This window comes from Neopelma chrysocephalum, unplaced genomic scaffold (genome assembly GCF_003984885.1).
Source record: "Neopelma chrysocephalum unplaced genomic scaffold, ASM398488v2 Primary Assembly neopelma1_182446, whole genome shotgun sequence".
In the NCBI taxonomy this organism is placed as follows: Eukaryota; Metazoa; Chordata; class Aves; order Passeriformes; family Pipridae; genus Neopelma; species Neopelma chrysocephalum.
The window spans coordinates 1-20,383 of NW_020938001.1; the positions used below are offsets into that span (position 1 = coordinate 1).

Consider the following 20,383-nt stretch of genomic DNA (forward strand, 5'->3'; position numbering starts at 1 on the left):
CCCCCTTTCCTCTCACCAGCACCAGGCAGCACCAGGGAGGGCACCCCGAGGGGACCCAAAGCAGCCCTGGACTGCTCCCTGGGAACACCTGAACCCCTGTGTCAACACACCACAGAAAAATCCCACACCCAAATCCTGCTGGGCCATCCCAGCACCAGATCATGTCTCCAGCTGCAGAGCAGGAGCTTAAAACTTGAGAAAACCCTCCCTAAGGAAACCCCAGGCTGGTGGGAGCTGGGGATGATGAGGGGACCCCCCAGTGTCCCCATCCAGGGGTGGGAGGGACACACCCACCCCGGGATTTCATCCTGACCCCCCGCAGTGTCTCCTGGGCTAAAGATAGTCAGGAGTGGAGTCCTCCTCCTCCTCCTCAGTATTTTTAGAGCCCCAGCAGCAGACCCAGCTCCCAGGTATCCCCCCCAGGGATCCAGCTCCATGGACCCCCACCACAGGGGCTGGATTAGCCCCCCCGATATGGTGGGTGCAGGAATGACCCCATGCTGTGGTCACACCCTGGCTCTGTCCCTTCCCAAAGTGCAGCAGGAGGGGTGTGGAGCTCCCAAGTCCCTTGACCCCAGGGGTAACTCCCAGCGGGACACAGAGCCCGCGTGGCTCCCACGGGATATGGTTTGGTACCAAGCATTGGCACCCCAAAAAGCCTGAGCTGCCCCCCGCACCCAGGAGCCTGCACCTTGTCGGGGCAAAGGCCGCTGGAAACAGTCAAATATTAACCCTGAGGGCCGGGCTCAGCACACGTAACCGGCTCACCAGGATCCCCGGATGGATCCTCACCTGGCACAAGGGTGGCAGGGCTGGATCTCGGCTTCCCCTGGCACCACCAAAACCAGCCGTGAGCCAGCGCTCAGCCCCCTCCCCTCCTTTTGCAACAGGCAGGGCTGGGGGGGGGCTGGAGGGGGCTGTGTCCCCCAGCCCGGAGTGTTCCCTTGCTGGGATCCGAGCCCGCGGCACCGGCACCGATCGGGTGTTGGTGGCCGGGCCGGTGGCCAAACACCTGTCACCCACAGTCCAGCACTGCTGAGGGGCACCCGGAGCTGCCACCCATGGACAGACCTCCTCCTTACCCCCAAATCCCCCTGTCTGGGAGCAATGGGGCGCGGGAGAGCCTCAAACTGGAGACAAAATTACCCCCCCGGGTGCTGGCTCCCTCCCGAGGCCGGGCGGGGTGGCACAGGCAGCACCCCGGGGGTGCTGGTGGCACCTCTGGGGCTCAGCACCCCCTAAACCCACTCAGCCCCTCCAGGGTGAACGGGAAGGGGGGTGAAGGGCACACCTCGCCCCCCCCTTTCCCAATCCACGCTGCCACGTCCAAACACGCAGGTAAATAACACGCGTGTGGAAATGTGCACGTGCGTAAACGTGCACGTGTGTAAATGTGCACGCCCGCCCCCCGAGGAGCTCGGCCACCTTACCGTGCTCTTCCTCGCCACCATCTTATCCAATTTCTTGGCAATCCGGACCAGCTCCTCAGCGGGCCCCATTCCGGGGGCTCGTGGCTCGCCGGGCTCTGGTGGCCCGCGGGGCAGGACGGTGGCCACGGGCACAGCCGGGCACTGCCAGCATTGGGGGGGGGGGGGGCCGGGGCAGGCGGGTGGGAGGGAGCAAAGAGGGGTGAAAAGGGGGAAAGGGAAGGGAAGGGAAGAGAGAGAAAGCAGAAAGGAGGTGGGGCTGTCCCGGCCAGTTATAAACTCCTGCCAGGAAGGCGAAATAGCACGGGGGAGGGCTAAATATAGCCGGGAGCCACGATTGCAGGAGCGGGGGGAGGCGCGCGGCTGTGGTGGCCCTGGGGGGCACGGGGGGTCCGGGGACAGGGATGGGGCTTTGGCACCGGGAGGGCTTAGCCAGGGAATCCCGAGGGCCACGGGGGGAGGGGAATGTGCTGCGTGGCAAACTCTGCTCTTCCCGAAGTTGTTGTCCTGCGGCAGCAAGATGCTTGGGGGGGTGGTGTGGGGGGGGTGTCTTTACACTCCCTATGTTGGAATAGTCGAATATATGTGGAATTCTTCTATATTGGAATATCCCAACACGTTGGAATATTCCACATATTAGAATATTCCAATGCTGAGAACAGCCCAGCTCTGGAAGTGTTCAAGGTCAGGTTGGACGGGGCTTGGAGCAACCTGGTCTAGGGGAAGGTGACCCTGCCCGTGGCAGCAGGTGGAACGAGATGATCCTTAAGGTCCTCTCCAAAACAAAGCATTCCACGATTCTATGATGACAAATGACACCCCAACTCCTCCTGCAGGCTTTGATGCCCAGCACAGCCCTGCTGAGTCCTGCCCCCCCCAAGCACCAGGTCCTTACAAAAATGATGGTTTATTAGAAATCAGAGACAGAAAACATTTTAAAAAAAGACTTTTTTGAGATGAAACATTTGACACAGAAATGAGAAGGGGGAGAGGGGTAAATTGGGGGGGTATAGAGGCAGGTGGGTCCCAAGGGACACTGGCACAAGGGGATGTTGGTCCCAGAAAAATAATGCAAAAACTCCCTTGGAGAGGCCCCCAGGGCTGGGGCGGTGATCCAGCACCCACCCCAGGTGAGGGACATGGGGCAGGGGCTCTGTGGTGCCACCTCAATTCCCACCCCCCCAAAATCAGGGAATGGCATTTCACTAGAGTTTTGGGGAAGCTTTGGAGCATCCCCAAGCCCCACCAGCCCAGGCAGCTCCAAGTCTGGGGTGGAGACCCTCCAGCCCAGCCAGGTGAGGGCAAGAGCCCTCTCCTACTTCTTGCCCATCCCAAAGGTTTCACAGTCGGGGTACAAAAGGAGGCTGGGGGGGAAGTGGCTGCCCCTCTGCCCTGCTCCCCCCAGGCTGGAGGGACTACTGGGCAGAGTAGTGGACTCCATGACTACTTGGCAGAGAGTGGAGCTCCCCCATCCCCAAGTCCTTGCAGAGGAAGGGAGAAGAAATCCCTGGGGATGAGCAGAGCCACCGGGAAGGATGGGAGAGCAGCAGGAGCAGGGGCTGGCACAGAAACCTCAGCCCACCAGTGCAGCGAGCGTGTCCATTCTCTGCCCCTCAGCTCCCCAGCGCTGCCCTCCATGGACGGATTTCCCAATGGGTGGTCTCTGAGCCCCTTTGGAGGGCAGTGGTCCCATGCCAGGGTCCTGGGCACGTGTCCCTCGTGGTCTGGCTCTGCTGAGCCCCCAGCAGGGAGCTGCCTCTGGTCCTGGCCGAGGGGACAGTGACAAACTGCCCGGTCAGTCTTGTAAGAGGTGGACAAAGCTGGCGGGGAAGACTCCGGTGCGGGAGCCGTCGCCCTCGATGAAGCCGACCTGGGGGTGCAGAGATGGGGTTCAAGGGGGTGGGAGTCCCATCTCAGGCATGGAAGAAGCTTTGGGGCTGATATCCCAATTCCCGGGGAAATTTAGAGAGGCTAAGCCGTGGTGACACAGCAGCTGGAGCCTTCCCAGCCCTACTCCATGCACAGATGGGCAAAGGATTCCCCCATCCATGCCCCTCAGGAGCACCCCAGCCACCTCCAGAGGGAAAAAAGGACCAGAATCGGGATCCCAGCACCTGTGCCACGGTGACACTCACCCAGCTCTGCTCATCCTCCTCCCGTGTCACCACGATCACCTCCCCCTTGGAGAAGGTCAGCTCCCGGGCCTTGTCCCCCTTGCAGTCAGCCACCGCCTTCACCCGCTTCTGCCTCCCCTTGGCCTGAAACAGGGCAGAAAGGGGGTGAAAGACACCCCAGGGTCACTCCCAAGAGGGGTGCAGGGATGTGACACCCCTGATCCTTCCCTCTGCAGCCCCAGGATAAGGAGAGCAGAGATGCTTGGGGATGCAGAGGGTGACACCCCCCAAGTCGTGGAACCTACCGGAGCAAATCTCCTGGGCATGGGCACAGGGGGCACCTTGCTGAGAGCGGGGTCCTCGGGGCCACCAGGGCTCTGGGGGGACAGGGCCGAGCCCGCTTTGCCCCCCCCGCCGCCGATGCGCCGGTACGAGCGGGTGCTCTCGGAGCTGTGGGGGACAGCAGGGACAGTGTCACCCCCTCCCCACTGGTGCCTTCCCCCTCTCTGTCCTCCTCCCTGTGAGGTCTCAGTAGGGTCAGGGCTCCCCCGTGGGACCCAAGGGAAGAGGGTCCCACCCACATCCCCATGGATGCTGATGGAGAGGGAGGGACCCCAGCACCCAAACTCCCTCAAACCAGCCCATCCCACCACATTTTTCCAAAAGAGAGAAAACCCATATATTTTATATAATATATATTATAATATACTATATAAAATATATTTATACTATTACATAAATTTTTATATAATAACATAATTTGCATGGGGGTCTTCGTGTCACCCCCAAATAATCTGCATCACCTTTTCCAGGGACAACCCATCACCCCCATGGCTGCTCTTATCCCATCCTGCGTCCCAGTGGCAGCATCAACTCCTTTGGGGTCTCCGGGGGGTGGGGACCCCTTTGCTCCACAGGGACAACTGAAACTGAACCACCACACAATGACCCCCCAACACCCAGCGCACCCCCAGCCTGGAGGTGGGGGGGGTCCCTACCCAAACTTGACGGGGGGGATGTCGGGGGCTGTGCTGCCCGGCGGGGGCTGCCCGGGCGGGGGGTTCAGCTCTGGCCCCCTCCGGGTGCTGCTGGTGTCGCTCTCGGAGCGGGTCTCCCAGTAGGCTGCCCGCCGGCTCTCGGTGGGGCTGCGGGTGCCGGGGGCCGGGGGGCCAGGGGTGCCATCCAGGGCACCCGTGCTGCTGGCAGAGGGGAGGCTGCGCGGTGCCGGAGCCTCCGCCGGCCCGGAGAAGTGCGGCTCCGACGCCTGCCGGGGCAGCTCGGGGCGCTCTGGGGGGGACACACACAACAGGGACAATAAATCAGTGTCCTGCTGAAAGGAGAAGCCCACCACAGGTGGTCCTCCCCCACCCCGACTCACCGGTGGGGCTGTGGCCGGGTTTGGGGCGGGAGCTGCCCCGCGAGGGGTTTTTGAGGGGCAGCGGCGGGGGGATCTCCTCGCTGTGGGCCCGGCGGGGCGCAGGGCGGGAGGGCACCAGGATGCTCTCGTAGGTCTTGTTGGTGATGTCCATCCCCCCCACGCAGCTCCAGCGGGTCTGGGGGCAGGCGGGTGGGGGGCTGGCGGCCAGCGGGGATGTGCCCTTGAAGGAGCGCTGGAGGGGGCTCACCTGGGGGCAGGCACGTGGGTCCAGGGATGCCCCACTGCACCAGCCTCACAAGAGGGTCTGTGCCCCCCCAGCCCCCCCACTGGGGATGTGGGATCTCTGTCACAGGATGTGCTGTCCCCTCCCAGAGGTACCTTCTCCTCCAGCTCGTCCTCACTGTCATAAGGGAACTCTGAGGGTGGCTCCCAGTCATAGTCCACATGGATCTGCAGGGAGAGCTTCCCTGCCTGCGCTTGCTCCAGCTGCCAGATGGATGGGACAGGTCAGAGGGGTCTTGGCAGAGAGGGAACAGGCCCCAGCAGCCCCCCACCTCCATGCCAGCCCTCCCCAGGTGCTTTGGTCCCCTCTCCCCATCCCGAGCCATCTCCCCCATTCTCCCCCATCCCTCCATCCCACCTACCAGCTCTTCACACTCGCTGTGCTTCAGCCTCCTCGCCACGTCCAGAGCCGTCTCACCCGCCGCGTTCACTGCCCGAGGGACAAAAGGGGGACAGATCCAGGTCACAGCCTTGCCCCTCCCACCAGAGACCCCCAAAACCCCCAGTCCCAGCCCCGTACCCGTGGTGAAGGCGGCTTTGCCCTTCAGGAGCAGCTTGAGGCAGTTGGGCTGGTTGTAGAGCGCGCTGTAGTGCAGGGCCGTGTTCCCGTCCTGCGTCACCCGGTCCAGCGTCCCCCTGCGCAGGGCCACCGGCAGGAGAGTCAAGGCCTGAGAGCACACAGGCCTCCTGCACACTCCTCCCATGTGGGAAAGGGCAGGGGACACTGGGAGCACTTGGGGACGCACCCGTTCTGGATGATGAAGTCCACCAAGGGCAGGGAGGATCTGTCGGCGTGGCGCACGGCCATGTGCAGCGCCAGCTCACCCGCCTCCTGCCACGACAGGGGACAGGAGAGATGAGCCTCAGGGTGCTCATCTCCCCCAGGACGGAGGGGAGAGGAGAGCTGGACCCAAGGATGCTCATCTCCCACGACACGGAGGGAAAAGCAGAACTGGACCCAAGGATGCTCTCATCTCCCACAACTTGAAGGAGAGAGGAAAGCTGGACCTGAGGGATGCTCATCTTCCCAAGGGCACATCTCCATCCAAAGCTCAAGGAAACCCCAAGCACAGGCACCCAGAGGGGGCAAATCCATCCACGCTGCCAGGTGTGGGGCTCACCTGGCCCTCGGGGCTGGCCAGGGGTTTGGCCAGGTCGTGCCCCTCAGCAAAGGCCTGGAGCAGGGCCAGGAGGTCCCGGGCACGAATGGCTTCCCAGAGGCGGTGGGGATCGTCCCGGCTGCTCTTCTGGACGTAGCGACGCTCCATGTACTTGGCCACAATGTACTCCTTGCGGGCAGCCCTGGGGGAAGGGGGGCTTGGGTGGGCATGGAGACCAGAACCCTCCACTTCCCACCACAGCTAGGGGCACCCTGAGCTCCTCCCTTCTCCTGAAGCCCTGGGATCAAGGGGAAACCTCCAAAGAGGTGCAGATCCACCAAAATCCAGGTGATGACACCAGGATCCTCCATTCTCACATCCCTGGGCTGTCTCAGAGTTGATGGGCATGGAAGCAAGGGCAGACCACACACCATGCACTCCTATTCCTCCTTCTCCTCGCCCACCCTGAGCCCACAACCTGCACCCAACTCACATATCACTGCCAGCTGAGGGCTTGGGACAGTCCTGCGTGGGCAGCGTGGCCTCCATGATCTCGTTGAAACGGGTGTTCCCAATGCTGACAGCCAGCTATGGAGAGAGAGGGATGGGGGGAGACAAGCCCTCCTGGCCACGCTCCCCCTGCCCCAGCCAGATCCCACCCTGGAGGGAAGGAATCCACTGGATCCACCCGGGACTCTTCTAGAGCAGCACCTCTCCTAGGGATGATCTCTCATGGCAGAGGAAGTCTGGTTTAGGAGGGAGCAGCTCCACCATCCCCTCCTTAGGAAACAGGTTTGTAAAGGCCCCCCCTTGCCCAAACCACCACACTGGGGAAACTGGGGCAAGTTAGCAAGCACTGGAGCAAACTGGGGACAGAGGAGGAAGAATGAACTCTGCATCCCAGAAGGTTTGGGAGCCACAGAGGGCGATTCCCAGCAGCCACGAGACCTCCAGGCTCAGGGAGCAGCTTACCAGCAGCTCAGAGGTGCTGAGGACATCCAGGGTGAGGGACTGGATGCGGGAATAATGCACACCCAGCTCCCGATGGATGCCGGAGCACTCGATGCACGTCAGGATGCCCAGGTTGGTGGAGAGCCACGTGGGGTCTGCGGTGGGAGCAGCACACGGGGCTCAGCATCACACAGGACGCTGTGACCCCCATGGGTCCCACACTCAGGGTGGGGGGACACCCTGACGTACCCGGGGCACCGCAGTCACAGCACTGTTTGTTCCCTGGCATGTTCTTCACCTCGCTGATGACCAGCCTGGTGAGCTCCTGGACGCCGCCGTCCACCCCGGCGCCCGCCGCTGCCCCGCTGCCCACATCCCCCTTGAAGGCGTTGCTCAGGGCTTCGTCCTTGCTGTTCTGCAGCACTGAGACCCACCTGGGCAGGAGGGAGGAGGAGGAGGAGGAGGAGGATGGGAAAGGCAGAGCAGGATCTGGCACCTCAAGGAGTGGGGATGGGCTGCGGCACTTACACGATGCACTCCTGCTCGTCCTCCGCTTGGAAGTGATACGTCCTGTTGTCTGCAGGGATGGGGAGAGAGGGGAAAGGGGAGAAATTGTGGCTGCCCCATCCCTGGAAGTGTTCAAGGCTGGGTTGGACTGGGCTTGGAGCAACCTGGGCTAGTGGAAGGTGAACCTGCCCATGGCAGGGATTCTGTCATTCTATGATTCAGGGATGCCCAGGACAGCAAGAATCTGCTAAAATCTCTCCAAAGGAGCTGCTTAATTAAAAATTAAATCACTGCACATAACTCTCCTATCACCTGAGCCCTGTCACAACCCCTTTTTGTCTGAGCTTTCTCTATCTTGGAGAGGTCAGTCCTTCCCCTGTAAAGACAGCCAGGGAGGCACCCAGAGCCAGGGTAAAAGGGTTTCAGAGGGAAAACCCACTCCAAAAAGGGAGAGCTCCCACCACAGCCTCTGTCTCAGGGTCAAACACCCCCCTCCAGCCATGGCACCCTGCTCTGGGCACTCACGTGTCACCAGGTCAAAGCATTTCTTCTCCTCGGCGTGGGGCCGCACTTGGCAGGTGAGGAGGTTCAGCTTGACAGGGGGACGGTTAATCTGCAGTGTGAGAGGATGGAGAGGGGTTAAAGGACTGGGAGGGGTGGGATGGGCATCACCAAGGGATTGGGCATCACCATCTCTGATGGCAGCTGTGGGGGGATAACCACCAGCACAGACAGTTCCTCTTGGGATAACCAGGCGAGTCGGACCCTGTCTGACCTTTTGTAGGAGAACAGGGTCCCTCTGCAGGAGAACAGGGCTCTGAGATGTCCCTGGCCCACGTCCTCTGTCCCTGCTGCAGTTTCCAGCCTCCAACACCAGGGGGAAGCACCTCCCTCCCAACCCACCCCAGCCCCCTTTGGGCTTGTCTGGACCCTCATCGCCCAACTCGCTGCCCCAACCAACCCCCTCTTCCCTCCCACGGACCCCTGTCAGACATGGGGGATCCCCTTTAGGCTTTCCAGTCCCATCCTGTGCTAAATTCTAAGCCAGGCAGATTTTAGACCAGTTCAGGCAAAACTAAACCTGAAAGAAAGGGATCTGAAATCCAATGGACAACGGGCACCAAGGCTCCAAGGGTGCACAAAGAAGGGTCAGGGCTGCAGCCCCACCCCGCTCCTCACCGTGCTGTGGGAAATGGTCAGGCAGCCGTATTTAACACCACACTTCCTCTTCTGCCACACTTTGCGGATCCTGAGGAGGAGGAAGAGGAAGAGTGAGGATTTCACAGCCCTGATCGCCCACATCTGCATCCCAAACCTCCCACGGCAGCCCCTGGCACGATCCTGTGGGGCTGTGCTTCCTGCAACTCACAGAGCACAGAATGTCCTGCTGAGCTATGGGCTGTGGGGATCCCAGCTCTGGGGCCTCCCATGAGCATCAACAACACTGGGATGGAGCTGGGAGCTCTCTGGGATAACACTCATCCTCACCCATCGCTCTTCTTGTACAGGAATCCCGACTTCTCCGTTCCGTACTGCTTGTTCCCTTGGTGCTGATGGATGCTGTAGCCACTGCCAGAGTTCTTCCTGCTCAGGTTTTCCTGGAAAAAAAAGGCAGTTAAAAAGCAAAGTGAGAGGTGCAGGGGTGGCTGCTCCAAGTGACCTCATCCTTATGTGGAGTGCAGTGTCCAGCAGGACGCCAGAGACCCCCGTGCCCTTCCAGCATCCAGACATCTCCCAGCTCTCCTGCTCTGCTCCCACGGATGTCTCCTTTGCTCCCTAGCTTCTCCCCATCCCCAACCTAACCCCAGGGTAGCCAGCACCCTCCCAATGCTCCTTCCCAGCTCTCCCATGCCCATCCCGGGGGGTCTCACCTCCTTGTTTTCCAGCTGCAGGATGCTGCGGAGGGAATCGCGGGTCTGCGTGAGCTGCTTCACCTCCTCCTCCTGTGCTTGGTGGAGCTGCAAAGGGAGGAGCTGCCACCACTGCTGTGCTGAGCAGGGGCATTCTCAGGGACTGGCACGGGGACAGGGGGGGTGGCATCCCATGGGACACGTCTGGATGGATGGCAGCGTGGGGGACTCACCGCGTGGAGGGACACAGCCAGCTTCTCAATGAAGGGGTAGAGGTTCTGGGCAGCCTTCCAGCCGTCTTGGAAGAAACTGGGCGTTTGTTGAGGGTGATTAAGATGCAGACAGGGAGGATGGAGGAAAAAAAGAGGGTGGGTTTTTTTTAGAGGAAACGTGGCAGGAGATCGTGGCAACCCCCTCGCTGGGAAGCTGCCCTTGCTTTGTGGTTCCCCGGCTGCTGCGATCTGGAGAGAGCCCACCAAAGGCCTTGGGATCTGGATACCCCACATATTTGGGGTGTTTGGGATGCAGGACTGGCCTCTGGGTCATTCCCAGTTCGTCTCACTGGGGAGCAGCTCTGCTGGAGGCCACATCTCGGGGTCTCTGGGTCACAGCCCCAGCCAAGGATGTGCCTTTAACCAGCAGGACTGTCCCCCCTGCCTCAGTTTCCCCACTCGAGAGCTGCAGGAGATGATGACACCCACTCCAGCCTCATGGAGCAATGGGAAAGACAAGGGGATGTTAATCCTTGCTCCGAACACCCTCGTTATGAGCCCCACAGCTGATGCTGGAGCCTCTCAGCTGAACTCATCTCTGGAAATCTAATCCAGAAACCAAATCATCTGATACATCCCGAGCCAACCCCCTTCCCCCAGCCCCATGGACACGTTTACAGCTGCTCAAGCCAACAAAAAGCACATTCCAACTCCCCAGATGCAACCTGGGCTCTGCCCAGCACCTCCACCAACAGCTTTATGGAGCTGGGATGGGAGAAGGAGCCCCCAGACCCTCATGGGACTTCCCAAAGGTGACAACAATCCCACCTTTATCCAGGTGGCACCTACTTGTGCTGAGCATGGAAAAACTTGATGAGGCTCTGCAGGAAATCTGGTCCCTGTTTCATCTGAGATTCACTGGCTTTCAGCAGGTACTGGAGGAGGAGAAGACACCCCATTAGGTGACGGAGACAAGGACCAGCTGAAAATATTCCCAGAGGAAGGAGCAAGAGCCTGCCCAGCCCTCGCTTCCCTTCCCGACACGGGGAGGAGGGTTAAAACACTGGCTGGGCTTCAAGGAGTCGAGTCACGATGTTGGATTTGAAGGCAGCTCACTGGGGACCACCCTCAAAAAACCTGGCTCTGGAAGTCCTCCAAGAGCTGGAAAGTTCAAGGGCTGAGGCCTCTGGGGTTTCCAGCCAAGCACGCTTCTCCTGCTGCTCATTACTTCTGGAGTTAATAAATAACCAAAACTCAAGGCAGCTCGTGAAGGGGAAAGAAAAAAAAAATCCCCCAAGTTTTTTAAGATATGACCCTTTTATTCCCAAAAAATCAGATTCCAAGCAGCAAGCACCTGCAGCACACCAGCCCTGGAGGTCTGCCGAGGTGTCCCGTGGGATGGGGAATTTCAGCTTCGTGCATCAAACCCATCCATCAGCTGCAGGCAGGGAAGGAGAGACCCAGAGTCTTGCTCACCCTGAGCAAAATGAGGAGGGGAAGAGATTTTTCCCCCTGCGAGCTCCTCTCCAGCTGCTGGAATGGTTTTGAGCGGGAGGCGAGGGGAGGGGAAGGCAGCCCTGAGCTCCAGGGGCTTTCCATGCTGGGAGAGAGCCTCTGGAATGGAGTCTCCCAGTGCCCTGGGTGCTCTGAACACCCTGAGGGGTCACTGGGCTGCGGAGGGTTGTTAAACTGCCCCGTGCAAGCACGAGATGCTGAGTCACTGTCACAGCACTGCACTCCCTGAACCAAGTCCCACCTGGGAAAGGCCACACGTGCCCAGCTCCCATGGGGTGTCCCTGCCCTGCCACCCACGCCCTGGGGTGCACAGGGGTGCTCCCAGCACCCCCGGATCCGGATCCAGCTGCACCCACAGCCCTGGGGGGTGCAAGACGGCCCACGATGGGGAGACACAACCACCCCGCGGGGTGGAACAGGACCACGTTCCCACCCCAGGAAGCAGCAAAACCCACTTCCCTATAAACCCAAGTGCATCACATGCCCCTCAAACCCCCCAAGAAGAGCTGCCCCCCCCGACTTGCAGGGCCAGCAGGAGCTCTCACGTGCACGTGCCCCACTCGCACGCAGCCGCCGTGCCCAGCTCCAGCTCCCGCCTCTCCATGTGCTGTTATTTATCCCACAGTGGAGCTATTCAAGGGAGTGACTCATCTGGCCCTGTCCCAGCTCCCCGGCGGGCGCAGCCTCCTCCCCACACCCCCTGCCCTTTGCTGGGAGGGGCACAGGGCAGCACCGGGCTCTGGCCCTCGGGAACGTGGGAGAGCCCTGGAACAACCCACTGGGGACTTGTTCCCTGCTCTATGTGTCACCTTAAAGAGGTTTGTGGGGCTGCCAAGGGTCTGGAGCCCTTGGTCTGGACACCTGGGCTCCTCCTCGCTGTGGGGGCCTGGAATTGTGTCTCCATCCTTTCCCTATTCCCATCTCACCTCCTGAGTGTGGACTGCCAGCAACTGGGACTGCCAGAGGGATCTGGGGTGACTCATGAGCCCCCCTAACCAAAACCAGGAGCAGTTTTGAGGATAGGGTAAAACCACAAAGCCAACCTCAGGGATCTTAGCCAAAAAACTCACTTTTTGCCCCAAATGCCACCCAATGAAGGGGGAGGAGCGGGGCTGGGAGGACACGGGTGGGATCACTGCAGAGAAGGGTCACCCTCATGGGGGACTTCACGAGGCACCACGGGTGCCACTTGAAGCTGCATCCCACAGGGACCCCAATCTGGGGATGGGATGAGGATCCCTGAGCCGGGACCATGCAGGGGTGGGATGGGGACAGCCGAGGGTCCCACACAGCACCCACATGGGGCTGTTTTGGTGGCAGGGACAGGGACAGGCTCCAGTGTCCCCACAGAGGTTAAGTAGAGCGATCCCCCTGGAGATGAACAATCCCTGTATCCCCCCAGGAGAGCCCCTACCTCGCACATGTGGAGCTGGAAGAGCCGCCGCTCCCTCTGCATGTCCTCGGCCACCTCTGCAGCCGCCGGCTCGGCCTGGATGACCCCGGCCAGGCGGGATCGCTCCTTCTCCTTCTCCATCTTCCCCCTGTGGAATGGGATGGCGGTGGGCTGCAGACATCCCTGCTCTGAGGGGTGGGTGCCCCATGCTGGAGGCTACAGTGGAATGGCATCAGGAGGAACATCTCCAGCCCCTCTCCCTGTCCCTTTCCCCTTTGGAAAAGGCTGGACCAGAGCCTTCCCAGTGGCAAACTGGCACCATCGGTGCCCAGCTCCATTCCAGGGACAAAACACCTCTGTGCAGAGCGGGATTTAGGTGGATTTTGCTGGAGGCAGCGTGTTCCTTACACTTTGGTCTCATAATCCTTCCAGGCCTTTTCAATCTGCTTCTTGGAGTCCTGTGGCAAAGGAGAGGGGGGGGAAGGTCAGGGAAGGTGACAGAGCTGGTGGCACTGAAGTGGCCAAAGGCTTTGCTCTGCATCACTGCACCCCGTGGGGACAAGGGATGTCCCCAATGGGTCTTCACCCCTCACTCCCATCACCCCCAACCCTCACTGCTCCCTTCCAGCCCCTTGTACTTGCTCCTTCCTTCTGCCCATGGGCATGAGCTGAGCCCATACCAGGGGTCTCACTGCAGCATGTCCCCACATGGGTGACCCTGGGGACAGGGCTGGGGGGACTCACCAGGCGGCCATCCCTCAGCTGCCCCTTCAGCAGGCTGTCCAGGGGGAAGGACACGATGTTGTTCAGGTTCTGCACCTGCAAAAGGCAGAGATGGGGTCACCCCACAGTGGGGGAGGTGGAGGACCTGGAGCCCCAGGTCCTTCCCGGTGCCAGGGACCTCCCTCCAGCTCCATCGCCGCCCTGGGAAGGGTTAAAGAGGCTGGAAGCAGGGCTGGATCCAGGATCCAGGCACGGGGCAGGCTGGGGCTTGTTGGAGCTGGCTGCAAGATGTCTGACGCAGGGCCCTTCCCACAAACCACATCAGCACCGCGGCTGCCAAAACCAAAACTGTTCCCCCTCCATCGACACCTCGTCCCTGTCCCCGTCCCTGTCCCCACACCCAGTAATGCCACCAGCCCCTCCACAGCCCCATGATGCAAAGAGCACCCCCAATGTCAAAGGGGCTTCCCAAAATGTCCCCCTTTCCTGGGGTTTGGGGAAGCAGAGCAGTCACCACCATCCCCAGCAGTGCCGTGCAGGGGTCTGTGGTGGGGACACAGGAGCCTACTCCAGACATTCCAGAGTCTTGGAATCCCTCTGTGCATCCCGTTTTAAAGCCACAAGAGCAGCTCCAGCACCCAGGAGACCTCCCCACTGCACCCAGATTTTTTTTAAAGGGTTTTGGTCCCCTGCAGCACCTGGGGAGAAACGCAGCCCTGGGGCACAGGACCGGCCCCAAACGAGGGGGAATGGGGCATCCTGCTTCTGACAGCTCCAGGGAGACTCCAGGAGGGGAAACACAGCTTTTGGGATCTGGGTGAGGGTCCTGGCACAGAACTGAGCTCGGCAGCATGTAGGGCAGGAGGTGGGGGCCCCCACAACTGGTCTGACTCCTCCACCAGGACAGTTCTGCAGAGCCCCACTGGAGCACGGGGGTCTGGGTGGGCTGAGACAGGCGGGATGGGGAAGGGGAGGAGCAGGGAGGCCCAGATTGGGGTAACTGGGAGAGAAGACGCCAAAAATCTGAGATTCTTGCTGGGGGAAGGGCAGCAGAAATCAATCTCCTCCTTGAGCAGAGCCAGGGGCCAAAAACACCCCTCGGAGAGGGGGATTTGAAAGGGAATGGAGAGGGGGCCACATGGGGCTTTGCTGCTGGGTGTGCACGGACCCAGCTCCGTTCAGGAGCTGAGTTTTCCAGCGGAGCCATTCCCGAGGTGGGGAAGGCGCCGGCGGCTCCGCTCACGTCCGTCTCTGCCTGCTCCCCACGGCCCCACTGCACGGCCCAGCGTGGCTTTGATTTACTCTTGGCAAGCGAGATCAGAGATGCAATTGATGTGAGAAAAAAAACCAAAACAGAAAGAAAGAAAAAAGGGGAAAAAAATGAAAATAGCAGCCCCAGCTGCCCATGGGATCCCAGGGTCGGCAGCCCCGGGGAGCTGGGAATGAGCTGTAAATCCAGTAATGAGGGTATCAGATAGTCTGGGAGCACTGGGAATGTGCCCCCCGCCCCAAGATGGGAGGTGGGGATTGCTGCATGGCATCTGGGAGGAAGGGGGCTGCACTGGGGTGGGGGGGTGTCCAAATCCAGATGGGTTTGGGACGGCTCACCAGGTTCTTGAAGAGCGCGGTGACCTCGCGGGTGAAGACAGCCAGGTTGAGGAAACCAGTGGAGAGCTCGTGGTTGTTCTGGGAGAGGTGGTTGTTGCCAAAGTTCTCCAGGGCCTCACTGTACTGCTCCTCGTTCTCCACGTGGGCTGTAGGGGGAGACACCGGAGAGGGACATGGGGTGGCCCTGCAGCACCCCGACACATCGTGGTCACACCGTGAGGTGCCACCAGCACCCAGCACCCACCTCCCCCTCACTCCATAGCAGAGTTGAGCTGGTCTGACTGCAGGACAGCAGTGGTGTGCCCCAAACAACCTTCCTAAGGTTCTCAGTTTCCCTTTTTTACGCATATTTCAGATGTTTTCTGGCACTTTAGCATGTTGCCGGGTCACATCATGAAGTCCCATCAGCACCCAGCACTCATCTCCCCATCCCTCTGTAGCAAAGCTGGACTGATCCTGCTGCAGGACAGCACTGGAATGTCCAAAACAACCTTCCTAAGGTTCTCAATTTCCCTTTTTATATTGTCTTAAGGCAATTTTTGGCACCTTAGCATGCAGCCACGTCACCTTTCACTGGCCAGCACCCATGGCCACCCCACTGTCTGGCGTGATCAGTGTTGGTGGAGAACAGGACTGTCCCAGCCCCTCCCCAGCCCCATGGTCCAGGGATGCCCTCCTGAAGCCCAACTCACTGAGCCCGGAGACGTGAATGGCTTTCACATATTTCCTGATCCTCTGGAGCACAGCTTGGTCCCCATCCAGGCTCTGTGAAAGCAAAGAGAGAAAACAAACGGAGCTCGTTACCGAGCTCCCCCAGCCCAGCTGGCCCTTGGAAAGGCTGCAGCTCTGCCATGCAGATGTGTGGGGCAGGATCCAAGCTCCCAGGGCTGGGAAAGGAGCTGGAGGCATCCTGGGGGTGCTGGAGCCACAGAGTCCAGCCGGTCCCTGTGGCTTTGCTGCCAGGCAGGGCTTTGGCTGCTCCTGGAGAGGAGGGTTTGAGCAAGACGGTAGCAGGGGGCGAGAGGCTCCTTGGATCCCAGCAGCTTCCAGCAACCACAGAAAATGCCTCCCTGGCTCTTGCAGGGGCCGTTTCAACCAACGAGGAGGCATCACATCAGCCCATCCCCACAGCTCAGGACTAGGCACAGCACAAGCCCAGATTCCCACAGAGCCAACACCAGGATTCACCTCCTGCTGATGGCGACCTAAATCCCATAAACTCCTGTGCCAGTCGTGTGCTAGACCACAACAACCCCACAACCAGGGATGTGGCTTTCCACAATCCCCCCTGCCCCGAGCTCAAGCAGGGTCTTGCCTGTGGCTCCCAGCACCGGGAGCCTCCCTGCAGCCCCATCAGCCACATCCTGCACTGGTTTGGAGCTGTCCCCATCCCCAGCCTCGTCCCTCCATCCTTCCCTACCTGCACAGCCCCCGTTTGCACCCTGAGCACCACGGCAAACTCTACCCCAGCCCAACCCCAGGCCAAGGGGCCGCAGCATCGCAGCCAAACACAGCAACAGGAAAGGGTTAAGGGTGGCTTGGCTGCAGGTACCAGAGCCATGATAACAGGCTGGAAATATTTAGAGGGTGTGAACAGCAAGAAGGGCGAGGGATGAAACCGCGGAGGAATTACAATAAAGAGGCTCTCTCTCTGCTCTGAGCTCTGCCGAAGGTTTTGGGGCTGATGTCAAGGCTGATTTCCTGACAGCAGGGTCAGCCTGGCTCCAGCACCGCTCTCCCAGGCCCTCCTCGTTGGATGGGATGCTGTGGATGAGCTTTGGCCAGGATGAGCCGGTTGGGAGGGAACTGGGGCTGAGGTGGGAGCCAAACCCCCCGCCCAGAGGGGTCCTGCAATGCATCTACAATGGGGAGGATGTTGGGGAGCACCAAAGCCCCCCATGGCCCCTCTCTGCACCAAATCCAGGCACACCAAGCCCTCCAGAGCAGAGGGATTCCCTGCCTCCGGGGAGGAAGCTGGGGCTGGATGCCTGGATGCTCCAGGGTTGCAAACTTGGCACAGTCACAAGAAGGGGAAACTGAGGCAGCATGAGATGCTGTGGATGCATCATTGGGAAAATGGGGGAAGAAACTGCTCTGAGTATCCAGGATGGGGCAGCTCATCCTGGTGCCAGCTCATGGCTGCAGGAGGCTGAATATGGGGCTGGTATGGAGCAGGGACAGACATAAGGCTTTTGGGAGGGGTCCATGAGTTTTACAGTGGGGACAGGGCAGAAGAGCCTGGCACTGGGGTGGTAAATGCAGAGGAAATCACTTCATGTTGCTGCCCCAGCAGCAACACTGGCATCCCTCATGTACCAGGCTGGCTGCTGGGAACACGGGCCTTGGCTGCACAGGGACAGCCCTCCGGAGCAGGGGGCAGAGATGTTTGGAACCCCCCATAACACCCATCACCCCCGGGCTCCAGGACATGGGGCAGCTGAGGACAGCGGGGTCGGGAACAGGAGGGATTCCCTGTGGGATGGAGGAAGGGATGAATCCCCGGGCTCCAGCCTGGGGACCCCGGGCAGGATGCTCAATGGGGGCCATTCTTCTGCATCCCCCCCCCGGCACTGGCTTGTGCCGCCCGGCGAAGGAGCCGCCGCGGGTGCCAGGGCCGGGGTGACAAACTGCCAGGCTGGGAGCAGGATGTGGTGCTGCCCTGGGGGACAGGGGGAGCTCATCTGTCAGCTCTGCCACTGGGTGCACCAGCAGCCTCTGGCATGTCACCCTGTCCCGGCCTGGAGGTGCCCAGTCCCCTCTAACACACACCCAAACCCAGGGCTGATTATCCCCCTTGGCCGATGCTATCGCCCCATCAGGGTTCTGAGGGTGGTGTGGAGCTGGTTTGGTTGGATTTCCCTCTTCCCCTCGTGCTGGGACAGGGGGATGCCAAAGGCCTGGCAGTGGTTTGGTCCCCTCCCTGCAGCCTCCAGTGGGATGAGGGGCTCAGCCCCGTGCCCCCCACGGCACATGACACCAGTCACGATTCCCAGCTCTCTCACGCTCACTGGAGCTTTACTAAGCCAACCCCACAGAGACCCCCTGCCATTCCGGGGGGATGCCTCTCCCCCCATCCCTGTCCCCTTTACTCACAGCCTCTCCCAGCAGCCAAACAAAATTCCTGCTGCTCCCTCCTGGCTGGAGCTGCCTCCCATTTCCCAGCTGGGAGGAAGATCCATGGTAGGAGATCCATGGCAGTGACCAGCATGTACTGGGGGAGACCAGGACGCCCCATGGTGTGTCCTCAGATTTCCAGTCCCAGGACACCCCTCCCACTGCCTCCAGGGATCCCAAAGCCCCAGCACCTGGGGCCCCCCGCTCGCCGCCAGCCCTGGCTCTCCTTCAAAGCCATTCCTTCGCTAAGAGGAGTTGGCAAAAGCCACAGGACCAGCTGGAAACCGCCTTTATTCCAGGCGGGAGAAGGGGGACGAAGGCACCCCCCGCCACCTCCGCCCTTCCCACAAATGCTGCTGGGGATTTTGGGGGGAGCCTAAAAATACTCCCCTGGCTTTAATCTCGGGGAACCTCCCCGAGTCCCATCGGAGCTGGCTGCAGCACAGGAACTCGACAGCGGATGAAGATGTGGGGCTGATGCTCTGGGGGGATGCCCTGGCCCCCGGGAAGGGAGTGTCTGCCCTGGATCCGGGGGAAAAAGAAGGATGCCCTGGTCCCAGGAGGGGCAGAGGGGAATGCCCTGACCTTCCCATTAGGGGATGCTCTGGCCCCAGGGATGCAGGGGGATGCCCCGGCTCCGGGGAGATGGGGGGATATCCCAGCCCCGGGAAGCACGTGGAGCTTTAAAGGAGGCTTTTAAAAAAGCCTGTTGCCCATTTCTACAGGCTTTGCCCCCAAAAAACCGCACGCTGGGGCAGCTGGATAATGCAAACAACCTCCCTACCCGAGGGTCCCAAAGCACCCGCCTTAGGGTGACCAGCGCGGTGTCGGGGTGAAGGGGGGGAACCCCAAAAAAACAAATCCGAGGGAGGCGCAAGCATCAAGGGATCAGCACCTACGGGTGAGAGGGGTGTTCCCAGGTGGGGTGCGCAGCCCGACCACCCCCCCGAGCCCCTTTGGCCCCGCTCACCTCCTCCAGAGCCCCCACCGCCCCCCGGCACTTCTGCATCTTGGAGGCGAAGGCGGCGGCCGGGGAGCTCAGATCCTCGCCGGTCACGGCCAAGAACTCGGCCACGCTGAGCTGCTCGGGCATGGTGCGGGGGGGACACCGGGGAGGGGGCACCGGGGCTTGGGGGGGGGGCACGGGGAGCGCGCAGGGGGCTCCCCCTGCGGAGCGCCCCGGGGGTGCGGGCTCAGCCCGGCTCAGCGCCCCGCGCCCCGCACCGGGAGCCCCGCGCGCCGCACCGGGAGCTGCTCCTTCCCTCCCTCCCTCCGTCCCCTCCGCCCGCTCCCGCCCCGCCGCCGTCACGAGGCGGCCCCGCCCGCCCGCACGTTAAAGGCGAAGAGCCCCCGGGATCCCAAATAACCCCCCCCAGGCGACCCCCGCGCCGGGGGATGGGGGGTGCGGGCTCTCCCGGTGCGGTGCGGGGAGGAAGGGAAAATCCCGGGGTCTGGCTGGATCTGCACCTCCAGTCTCGCCACGGCACGGCTGGGGGCTTTCCCAGGCACGCAGCACCCACATCACCCCGACATCCACCTTTCCCGGGCACCCAGGACCCGCTCACCCCAACACTCACCTTTCCCAGGCGCCCCTCAGCCACCTCACCCCGGCTCAGCAGGAGATGGAGACACAGTAAAGGATGGCTTGGGATTAAATCCAGTCCCCCCAGGGCACTGGTTTAACTGGAGGCTGCCCCCACCCTGCCCTTTCTGAGACCCCGAGGGGACAATCCTTGAGCAGGGGACAATTCCCAAAGCCCTCGGTTCTTTCTCTCGCTGTAGGGGACCTCTGAACCACTGTCCCCTCACTTATCCCACCCCTCACAGGCCCAAGGAGCTGGATTTTGGTGTCCCATTCCTGGTTATTTGCTCTTCCCAGAGGAACACGAACAGACACTGAGCACATCCCATCACGGGGCTGGTGACAAACTGGAACAGAAGGGGACAAAAAGCCTCAGTGGGGCTGGTTTGCCATGGGAGAGGCCACTATGGGTGTGAGTGTGCTTTGCAGACCCCTCCACGCCCCTCGCACCAAGCACCCCTCACCCCGTTTAGGTCAGAGGGTGACAGACCCTCGACCCCTTTACTGAGCCAGGGGTGGGGCTCAGTAAAGCTCAGATCTGTGCCTAACCAGGTCCAGCTCAAGCCCTGCTCTATCTCGGCGTAATTGGGGTGCTGGGAGGGACCAGGGTGTGGGAAGAGCCATCGC

At 61.0% G+C, this 20,383-nt stretch overlaps 1 protein-coding gene across 1 annotated transcript; it reads right to left on the reverse strand.

Moving 5' to 3' along the window:
* Positions 1-2,444: 2,444 nt before the first annotated feature.
* LOC113962530 (arf-GAP with SH3 domain, ANK repeat and PH domain-containing protein 3-like) lies at positions 2,445-19,296 on the reverse strand. The gene is made up of 26 exons (XM_027673289.1): positions 19,145-19,296; positions 15,753-15,825; positions 15,061-15,206; positions 13,474-13,548; positions 13,138-13,187; positions 12,751-12,877; positions 10,671-10,756; positions 9,843-9,918; positions 9,631-9,717; positions 9,248-9,357; positions 8,939-9,008; positions 8,285-8,372; positions 7,781-7,829; positions 7,502-7,686; positions 7,274-7,407; positions 6,795-6,889; positions 6,323-6,503; positions 5,948-6,033; positions 5,722-5,837; positions 5,564-5,631; positions 5,298-5,405; positions 4,920-5,166; positions 4,540-4,828; positions 3,847-3,991; positions 3,563-3,685; positions 2,445-3,297 (listed from the first exon to the last, which is right to left on the reverse strand). Exons 1-26 carry the CDS (start codon positions 19,265-19,267, stop codon positions 3,223-3,225), a joined length of 3,012 nt encoding a protein of 1,003 aa, XP_027529090.1. The 5' UTR covers positions 19,268-19,296; the 3' UTR covers positions 2,445-3,222.
* Between the last annotated feature and the right edge of the window lie 1,087 nt (positions 19,297-20,383).